The sequence below is a fragment of the Cebus imitator genome, unplaced genomic scaffold (genome assembly GCF_001604975.1).
Source record: "Cebus imitator isolate Cc_AM_T3 unplaced genomic scaffold, Cebus_imitator-1.0 Scaffold0, whole genome shotgun sequence".
NCBI lineage: Eukaryota > Metazoa > Chordata > Mammalia > Primates > Cebidae > Cebus > Cebus imitator.
In genome coordinates, this window is record NW_016107315.1 from 9,139,795 (window position 1) to 9,150,570 (window position 10,776).

The 10,776-nt window shown below is 48.2% G+C and overlaps 1 protein-coding gene across 5 annotated transcripts in view; it reads left to right on the forward strand.

Moving 5' to 3' along the window:
* Positions 1-10,776, forward strand: part of ZDHHC3 (zinc finger DHHC-type palmitoyltransferase 3) — a 58,569-nt gene that overhangs the window by 26,932 nt on the left and 20,861 nt on the right. For all 5 annotated transcript variants that reach the window (XR_005197158.1, XM_017522044.2, XM_017522058.2 and 2 more), the window contains exon 3: positions 3,603-3,727. Coding sequence is in view for 4 of the 5 variants with exons in the window: in XM_017522044.2 (XP_017377533.1) it covers positions 3,603-3,727 (125 nt within the window). In the remaining variant the exon portion in view is untranslated. The remainder of the gene's footprint in view (positions 1-3,602; positions 3,728-10,776) is intronic.

Here is a 10,776-nt window from a genome sequence, read left to right on the forward strand (position 1 = left end):
AGTGTTCCAATGTCCAAAACTATATTCTAACTGGCATTGTGCATACCATGAGGTCCTTGCCCACCAAAATGTGTTTGCTTTTAAACTTTCTGTCATAGGCTTTTCTGACATCTGACTACATTTTGCAGACCAGATTTTTTTTCTGCTTTTTTTAACTTAAAAAAAAAAAGGTAATGGAACACTTTAGAGAGCTGAAAGAGTATGAAGGACCTCATCTCCATCCCACTCTCAGTCTGAGCCTATGCCGTTGAGGTGCGCTTGCATGTGTTGAAGTGGTCCTTTGGACTTTCTCATTGCCTCCTTGTCTCCTGCTCCTTGTGAGCCTTTGGTTCCTCATCCTCAGTGGAGGAGCACATCATTGCTCTGAATGACAGGTCAGCCAAATGCTGCCCATCTCAGGAGTGAATAGGTCCTCACTGAGGTAGGAGAAGCAGAGGCCTAGCAGGGGAAGGGCTGGGGCCCCCCAAAGAGCCACATGAAGAGCAGAGATGTCAGGAGATCTATAGGCCCACCTCTAGGTCCGTGCTTGAACTGTTTTTCCTCCCAGGTGCCCCTCTCCTGCATAGCATCCACTAAGATCCTCCTGGCCTTCCGAGGATCCCCACCCCCAGTCCTGCCTCCTCTTAGCTCCCCATGCACTGGTGGCCATGCCTTTGACTAGCCTCAGCAGCCTCACTGCATCTGCACCTGTCCACCCACCAGCTATTTGAGGCCTGGGCTCCCATCGCTTCTTTGAACTTCCCACAGTGCTCAGTGTGGTGTAGACCTTCAGGAGAGAGTTGCTGCCTGACTTGTCTCGGCGGTTTCCTTAGCTGGAATCTTAATCTGCTGGAGTCATTTTCTTAGTAAAAGACAAAACCCCAGCTCCCTTGCATTTCCAGCACTGAAAGATTTTTCTGTTTTTTCAGTGACTCTTTCCTTCCCAGAATTCTTTTGTAGGAAAGGTTCTGACACCCAGTCTTCATCCATTCTTCCCTGGGAGCCCCTCACTTGGCCTGTTATAATCCATCAGTTCTACTCTGGAGAGACCAAGAGTGCTCTATCTGAAACTCCAACTTGCCCACTCTAATAAACCATACTCTCACTCACTCTGGGCCCATTCAGTCTGTGGGGACAGTCTTGGTTTCTGTCCTAATGTTGCACTGACTTCCCTGATTGTGGTATCTCATGGGTGCCCACTGAGGAGTGGAGCTTGGTGTGAAGTAGACCTGACACAGGTGCCATGGCAGGAAGAGCGACGGCCCGAGGCCAATCCCATAGTTATGGCTCGACCTCGTGTCAGGTGTGGTTCTTGTTTGGGAGCTGGGCCAAGCTGGCAGAGTTCCCAGGATGGTGCATCCTTGGCTCCCTGCCGTCACTACTTCTTTCATCCCTTTGCTGGAAGCTGCTGGATCTTTTAGCTTTTGCTTTGTGTTTACACTGTGTACCAGGCCAGGACATCTGGTGCTGATCAAGGTAGACCCAATCATGGAGTTTCTGGTGTAGCACAGTAGCTCTCAGCCCTGGCTCTAGAGCAGAAGACTGCTGGGGAGTGTACAAAATGCAGGTGTCTGGGCCATACCCCCTGGTAGTTTTTTAATAGTAGTGCTGCATTAGAGTCTAGGCATCTGAATTTTTTTTAAGCTGCAGCATTGGTGCCAACGCCAGACCCAGAAAACAGACTACCATATACTGAGCACTTTATCTGTGGCAGTATCATCTGAGCCCTTTCTACAAGTTGTCTATGTCTAGCTTAACCTTCTCAGTAATGCTGGGAATTAGATAAGGTGAGTCCTGCCTCGCTGATGAGGAAACTAAGGCACAGATAGGCTGTCGGTGGGTACACCACTCGCAAATGTAGAACTCAGATTTAAAGCAAGGCCAGGGGACTTCTAAACCAGCTCTAACCCCCTGTGCCACTGGGTGATCTCTCTTACTTCTTGGACCTATATTCCCAGCCACCTTCCTGGACACCTCCTCCTGAGTGTCCCTCAGGCACTTCAGACACAGCATACCCTAACTGAACTGGTTAGTTCTTCTCAGAACTTACTTCTGTACCCTTAATGGCTTTAGCTTGCTACCACTTAACAGCTGCTAAAAATGGAAACATTAATGGGGCTTATCTCCTCGCTTTTCGTTACCTTCTCCACCATCCCATAAAAAGTTGGTTCCCTATACCATTTGTAGATTCAGACCTCAGAATTTCCTCTCCACTTCTCCTCCATCCTCATAATTCAGTTTTTCCTTACTGGACCATCAACAGTAACCTCCTAAGTGGTGTCTGGGATTTTCATTCTCTCCCTTTTCTTATCTGATCCACATAGCACAGGCAACTGAGCTCTCTTCCTGAGGCACCAATGTTACCTAATGGCTCTGGGCTACCTGTAAAGAAAAATCTCATCCCAGCCTGGCATTCAGCGCACCATACAGCCTGGCCCCAGCCCTGGCCTCCCAGCTGACACTGCATACCCATGGCTTAGCACACTGATATTCCCCCTGTCTCCCAATATGCCGTGTTCACCCTCACCTCTTTGCTTTACTCATGCCCTTCTCTGCTGGAATCCCTTTTCTCCCACAGGTCTACCTAGCAAGCCTCTGTACGTTCCCCGGGACAACCCTTGAACATCACTACTTAAAACTCCTCTGATTCCCCTGGTTAATTGGCTGCTGGCTTCTCTGTGCTCCCTCAACACAAATATCTTCCACAGCATGTAACCCCTTTTACTAGAGTTGTTTGTTAGCCTCCAAGACACTATGAGCCTCCTGGAAGCAGGGACCTCGTTTGATTCTTGAGTCCATAGCAGTGAGCGTGACAACATAGGGCTCAGCACCAAGCAGGCTTATTGGTTATTAAGACCCTGCTTAGGCCTGTGCACTGCCTGTTTTCCTTCTGTATGGATGGATGCATAGCCAGACCAGAATCTTACGGCATTTTGGCTCTGCCATTGGCTCTAAAGAACGCTAAGTATTCACAAGCATATTCCAAAAGATAGAAAGGCAAATCAGAAAGCAGCTCTGGCCAGACAGTAAGTCAAATGCCTGAGGGCAGCGGCTCCCAGTTGCTTGTGGATTCACTAAGAACCAAATAGAGATTACCAGTTATTCATAACAATAGCACTGGTATAAAAAAATCAAACTTGATACCAGCAAACAACCAATTAAAATGTGAAGCTGCAAATTTTGATCTGGGGAAACTGGACTGTTAGATAATGATGCTCACCAATGAAAACTCAGAAAGGAGGAAGCTGTTATCAGGAAATTTAATATAGACCAAAAAATAGTCAGTGAGCCAAATCCTCGCTGTTATATAGGAAAGAATGGATTCAATGAAAGTAAGTTCAGTAAAATGAAAATATAAAATCAGGAACAATGTCAGTGTTTAGTGTAGAAAATTAATCAAAGAATTCATGTGGCCTAATGGTGTTTCCTCAGACAAATTTTTGGTCTATAAATATTCCTAATGTTGGCATAATTCTGAACACAGAGTCCACATGTTGTTGGTATCAAAATGTCCTGTCCATATGTGTGCGTGGTTGCTGCTTTCAAATAACTGTCCCCACCATAGAGTGTTAGAGCTGAGAGAACCCCCAGCCCAACCCTGATACCTATCATCTTTCCTACAGGGGGCGGTGCCCAAAGGAAATGCCACTAAAGAATTCATCGAGAGTTTACAGTTGAAGCCCGGGCAGGTGGTGTACAAGTGTCCCAAATGCTGCAGCATCAAGCCCGACCGAGCCCACCACTGCAGGTATACTCACGGGGGCTCACCTCCTCTCTACTCCTGCCTCCCTCCATCCCCACCAACATGTGCCTCCTAGAGTAGCACTTCCCCAACAGAGGCCAAGTCAACATCAGGATTCCACATGTCCCCTGCCCTGGGCACAGAGTGATCATTGTGAGTCTCCTTCCTGGTCCCTGTGAGCCCTCTAGATTGGAAAGAGCTTTTGGTTTGGGCTCAGGACACCTGTCCCAGTTCTTGGCTCTGCCACACCTGACATAGGACCTGGACAGGGCCTTTGTTTTGATATATGTAAAATTGAGGGGATTCCTGCTTTTCCTGCCTCACAGCTTTATTACAAAGGTACCATGAGAAAAAGCTTTAGAAAATTATTTTGCGTCCCTCATGAAAACAAGCCCTTGACCTTGTCTAACTACCAGGCCAACAAAGCCAAGTATGATGAGCTGTCCTATTTCTGACCCTGACTTTGGATAGGGCCCTTCCACCAGAAGGCTGGATAATTAAGTGATTCTGCATGGACCGCAGCATGCACTAAAATAACTTAAATATTTACAAAAAGAAAAGAAAAAAAAAAGAAAATTATTCTGTGAATGTCTAGAACTTGAAGTGAAGGGATTGCCCTTGAATGAAAGCTTTCTTTTAAAACTTCTAAAATTCAACCAAAAAAGAAAGTCATTTCCCCATCTTATCTGTGGTGAGTCTTCTCTGTTTTCAGGTTTCTTCTTTATTGTTTTAAGTTTTTCTGATGAGAAGACATATAAGCTAAAAGTGGTGCTTTATTGGCTGGGCACAGTGTCTCACATCTGTAATCCCAGCACTTTGGGAGGCCAAGGCAGGAGGATTGCTGGAGCCTACATGTTCAAGACTGGGCAACAATGCGAGACTCTTGTCTCTAAAAAAAAATTTAATAATTAGCTGGCTATGGTGGCACACGCATACAGTCCCAGCTGCTTGGGAGGCTAAGGGCAGAGGATCACTTGGGCCCAGGAGTCTGAGGCTGCAGTGAGCCAAGATTGCACCACTGCACTCCAGCCTGGGCCACAAAGTGAGACCTTGTCTCTCAAATAAATTTTATTTATTTATTTTGAGACTAGGTCTCACTCTGTCACACAAGGTCATAGCTCACTGCAGCCTCAGACTCCTGGGCTCAAGCAATCCTCCCACCTCAGCCTCCAGAGCAGCTGGGACTACAGGCGTGTACCACCACACCTGGCTAATTTTCTTATTTTTTGTAGAGACAGGGTCTCACTTTGTTGCCCAGGCTGGTTTCAAACTCCTGGGCTCAAGTGATCCTTCTGCCTCAGCCTCCCAAAGTGTTGGGATTATAGGTGTGAGCCACCTTGGCTGGCATATAGGGAAACTTCAAATGCTAAATTACAGAAATACAAAAATATCACTTGCTCCCCTTTTCAGTCTAGTGTATATGTGTGGGTAGGGAGGGGTTATAGAGGAATGAATCTGCTCCAGGTGTCGGACATCATTTTTGTCAGGCTGAGCCTGTGGAGACATTTGGGTGTATGAGAGATCTGAACAGCGATTTCTGCCTGGCCTCGCTGCCTGTCTCAGAGGAGAGTGGCCAGTCTCCAGCTCTCAGATTCCAGAGTCAGCTCCCCAGTACCTGCATGCTGTGCCCGCAGCACCTCAGCCTGCCCTGCCTCAGTGGCAGTCATCTTTTTTCGTCTTCCTAGTCACCCCTGGAAATCAGGTTTGCTACAGATGAAGAAATTAGGGTTCAAAGGGGTTAAGTGAATGCTCCAAGGTCACACAGCAGTGAGTACTAGAGACAGGTTTCGGTCCCGGTAGTTCTGCCTTTAAGTCTAGAGAGGGCTCTTTCCACAGGAACTCCAGTTCGGGAATGACAAGAGTAACTTTATGTAGTTGTATGCATGTTTTTCAGTGTGAAAGAGAGAGAGCTGCAGACCTCCCCAACCAGGTGCTGCCTGCTTGAGGGTGAGGGCTGAGGAGCCTGGGCGGGGGCCTGCGGTGATTGCTAGCTCCTGCGGGGTTTCTGTCTGTCGGTCAGCTTGCTTCTGAGATCTAATGCAAGGTTTGCCTCCTGTGCCTGAAATGCAGGTGTCAGTCTGGTCTTTTCTTGCCACTGTTGGGCTCAGGACCCAGCTGTTTTCTAACTGTCACTCAGATTTTTTTTTAAAAAAAAGCTTGCTTATGTGGTTCCTCAAGATAGATCAGTGTGGTGGAACAGACTCTGGCCTTAAAGTGGGAGTGGTTGGTGTTGGAAGTCCAGCTCTGTCACTTGCCACACTGTGGACCTTCGGCCCGGTGCTGCATCTTTCTGAGCCTCAGCTTTCTCCTCTGTAAAAAGGGTTGTTTCTTCGTAGTTTGTTGTGAGGATTAAGTATGAGCAACTGTGTGAGTCATCTAGCTCAACAAGTATAAGCTATTGCTAACAGAAGAATGTGTATGGAGTTAGGAATGTGCTGGGTTTATAAAGCCTGCGCCAGAACAGGGAGGTGTTAACTTTGTATTATAGAAGAGAACTTTTGGGTGGCCACAGTGATTCTTTTCTCTCCCTGAGCCCTCAGCTGCCTCCACCACCTGGCATTTTCCTCACTGCCTCCTCCTTGCCTCTCTCCCCAGGATGATCCAAGGGAGGTATTCTTGTCTACTAGTAAACAAATCAGCTCGGGCAAAACAAGAGCTGCTGATTCAGATGAACTCAAGTGAGGATGCCTGTGAGTTGCCTGTTCTTGCCTCAAAATGTATGCTGACAACTGCTCCTTTGTGATGGCACATGGTGGCTCAGGCCATCTGGGGACCCACAATTTTGGATAAGCAGAATTCCCCATGACACCAGACAGACTGGGTTTGTTTACAGCCTTTGAGCCCAGAGGCTGCCTGCCTAGTTAGAGAAAGTTGATGTCGACCATGCCCACTCAGGTGAAGGTGCATGTGTACACATGTTTGCGCCCAGCATTTTAGAATTTGAGACTGTCTCCATTCCCTTGTCTCTAGTAGATCCCACAGATACACCCAGACCTTGGCCCTGTAGGTGTTCCTTCCAGCCCTATGGTATGTGCGGGTGGGGGCTGTCTTTCCTTCCTAGAAGAAGCACTCTGAAACCCCATGTTCTTTCATCCTGGTGTCAGATCCTGTTCATAGGGATCATGGAAGCATGTGGAAACTCTGTGGGAGGAGCCATTTATGCTAATGTGGATTGACATTTGGCTTAAGCTTTCAGAGCTTGTCCAACCCATGGCCTGTGGGCCACATGCAGCCCAGGATGGCTTTGAATGTGGCCCAACACAAATATGTAAACTTTCTTAAAACATTATGAGATTTATGCACAAATGGTTTTTGTAGCTCATCAGCTATCTTTAGTGTTATTGTTTCTATACACGGCCCAAGAAAATTCTTTTTCTTCCAGTGTGACCCCGAGAAGCCAAAAGGTTGGACACCCTTGCTAGGTTCTTCTGCATGAGAAGGGAGAGACCTCTGACTTCGGCAGCTCCCTGCCTCCACACCGCAGACACACACACTGAGACTGAGACAGTCCTGGGCTGCTTAGAGCCCCTGACAGATTCTTGTTGTTTTGTCTTTCCCATGGTTATGATTACTGAGAAAATTGATACAGCACTTGTTGGTAAAGCATTTTGCATACATTTTTGGTGCTCACAATGATTCTGAGAGATCAGAGTAATTCTGCTGAGGTTGATTGAGAACCTAAGTTTCTTTGCCCAGAGCCCATAGTGAGGACCTACTCTCAGATCCCCCGTTCTTTCCACTCCACGGCACTCTTTCCCAAAATCATTTCTGAGCCGGAGCCAGGATTTGGTATAGTTGTCTTTTTTGCTTATAATTTTAGTCATAGCCAATGAGGGGTAAAATGAAAACCTGTACATGACACCATGGCTCACTTAATACCTTCCTGCTGTTTTCTTTTTATTTTCCCTACGTGAGCATCCCAGTCTGATGTAGTTGAACTCATTTCCCAGGCCTGCTCTTTCCTGTCTGCGGTGTCAGAGACTTCAGTCAGCTGACCATTGCTAAAGGGGGCCCTGGGCTTGGCTCTGAGCTTATAAAAGTGGATTAGACCTGGCCCTGGCTCCAGGAGCCTCCCACCCAAGCAGGGCAAGCACACTTCTCCACCATGATACAGTTTGGTAAGTGCGGGTATAGGGAGAGACAGAATGCCCATGGGACATGGCTGTGTTTCCATGCTGAACCATCACCCAGGATAAGCAAGAGAGCCTCACCCAGCTCCTTTGGGGATGAGTACCAAGCAAGGGCCCTCATATCTTCCTGGAGAGCAAACACATAAACCTCCTCAGAGAAACTGAGTGCATATGAACCAGTGAGCTTGGTGGATTCTACCAAGGTTTGGGGCCTGAAAAAATGGTAGGAAATGGAGGAAGGGGAGAAGGGAAGCACCTGCCTTCTACAGTGACGACATAGAAACCTAGAAGGGGCCTGGGAAACCTGGAAGGCCAGGACACAAATACCTCCATTTAGGGCATTTGGCCTTTTCGGTGACTGTTATTGCACCCTTGGTGCCTGTGCCATGGGTGCTCACCAGCTTACAGCATCTCGTCCACGAGACTCTGGATTTAGTGCTAGAAAGGAATACCAGGAGAGGGCTGTGGACAAGAAGGACCCTCAGAGGATAGGGTGGATTTTGCCAAGTGGAAAGAATGAAGAAACTCAGGCATTGAGGCCATCCACAGCCAAAACGGGGAAGATGGCTGAGTGAGTGTGCAGAAGAGGCTCTTAGTCTGTGAACTGTGAGCCTTCCTTGGCCCTGTGTTTCAGCCGCCCTGCTATGCCTGGGGAGGGAACACTGCTGAGCCCCCTGCCCGTGTGCATGCAGTGGGGGCTGGGAATAGGGCTGCCTCTGAGGTGATTGATTCTCTGTGGGGTGTCAGGAGTTGTCGGGGGAGGCCCACATTTTTTCTTCTTCCTCATGACAGATGGTGCCTGAGGCGAAACAGCAGGGCAGGGTGTGGCATGTCCTTCACTGCCCTTCTCCAGCACCTGCCTCCGGGCCCTGTCCTTGGCTGCTGCAGGCTCCAGCCCCAGCACCCTTCGAGCCTCTGTGAGCAGGTCAGCCTCTGAGCAGTGCCTCCAGCCACGGTGGGATGGGCCTCACCCCACCCACTCTGCATACCACCTGGCCCAAGGAAAGGGGTAGTGCGGGTTTGGCATTTGATATCTTTGAAAACAGGAAACACGGGCACCGGCATTTTAGACAACACTTGTGGCCCTCAGGAGGTAGTACTCACTCTCTTTGCTCCCTGAGGTGTGTGTTTTTCTAATTTGGAAGCCCAGCGAGACTCAGCCCATTGAGAAGCCCAGCTTCCTGGTATTCATTCCTTGTCTCCAGAGAGGCTGGAAGGAGAGGGAAGAATGGCTTTGCTGTAAGAGCTTGTTTAAACTCTTGGGCGGCTTTCAGAGGATGTCCAGCCACTTGGTACCTCTGCCACTGAGCCAACACTGTCTCAAGAGCACCCACTTGAAAACGCTTTTAAAAATAAGTGCAGATGTAAGAGAAACTGCTCAGAAGCCAGGAGCAGAGAGGGGGTTACCCCCAGGAGTTTGTTTCCCGGATGGGAGGAGATTAAGAAACCCTTCCTTTCTGGAAGGACATGCCAAAAACAGGCTCTGTGGAGGGAGCGTGGCACCTGTTGCCTGAGGCCTAGGGTGCAGGGAGTACCCACTCTGCACTGTCTACTTATCTGCACTTTTAAAATTGTGTACTAGGAACAGGCGTTACCAATTTAAAAATATATATTCTATATATATACTTACATGTATATTCATACATATTTTTAAAATTGGTAACAGAGAGAGAGAGAGAAACAGAGTGGCTAATGGACTTGCTTGTACTTGACTTGCTCTTTGTTACCTCTGTGTTCATTTTGTGTCTCTTTTCCTTACCTTGCCCTCCTGGTCCCCAGAGAGATTCTGGAACCAGACCAGCTTCTCTGAGATATGCCCATTCCCAACATGCCTGGTTAGTGAGGCCCTTTGAAGTTACAGAGAAGAGCAAGGGTGGAGACCAGTATGAATCCACCCCTCGTCTGAGCCAGGCAAAATGTCTGTCTCATATATTCCTTATAATAAACCTATTTTGTATAGAAGGGAAACTGGAAGGTCTGAGTTAGCCAGTTTGACCTGGGGAGCTCAGCAGACTCAGGTCTGCATTGCCACCAAAGTTCATGCCAGGCTTTGAAAAGCACACATTTCCTCCTTGGGCTGTGAGTGAGCACTGTGGTGGAGGACTCCTTTGGAGTGGTCTTTGCTTCCAGGCTCTGGAATCCAGGGGATGACAGCACGCCTCCAGCCCAGCAGAGCTGCTCTTGTGCTTTCCCTGTCCTTGCAGCTGGTCAGCAAAAGCTTAGCCAGCTGTGCGGTGTGAGTGTGATCCAGCAAGGCCCCGACACCCAGCCCTTCCTCCAGGGTCCACCCGCCATTGCCCACTCTGCACTTTTTCAAGAACCTGAGGTAAAATTAGTTATGGAAGCTAGTGGAGAGAAAAGCTGGTGTGAACTAAGAAACTTTTTTTATTTTTATTTTTTACTTATTTTTATTTTTAGTTGTCAAATGATCCTTTATTGAAATATTTTCCTTTGTGCTTCTTAAGTAGTTGGGCATTCCACCACAGCACTATTGATGTCATCTGTGACGTCATGAGGGTGGCAGCCATCAGCTTGGCAGCCCACAGACTGGGAAGCCCCCAGAATCCCATTAATGGTTCCAGAGAGTTCTGTAGCTAAACATCAGTGCCACATCTGTTAAGCAGTGTTGACTCATCCAAAGTGGTATTTCCAGCCAGGCACGGTGACTCACGCCTGTAATCCCAGCACTTTGGGAGGCCATGGCGGGTGGATCACTTGAAGTGAAGAGTTTGAGATCAGCCTGGCCAACATGGTGAAACCTCATGTCTACTAAAAATACAAAAGTTAGCCTGGCATGATGGCACATGCCTGTAGTCTCAACTCCTTGGGAGACTGAGGCAGGAGAATCGCTTGAACCCAGGAGTCGGAGGTTGCAGTGAGCCAAGATCGAGCCATTGCACTCCAGCCTGGGCAACAGAGAGAGAC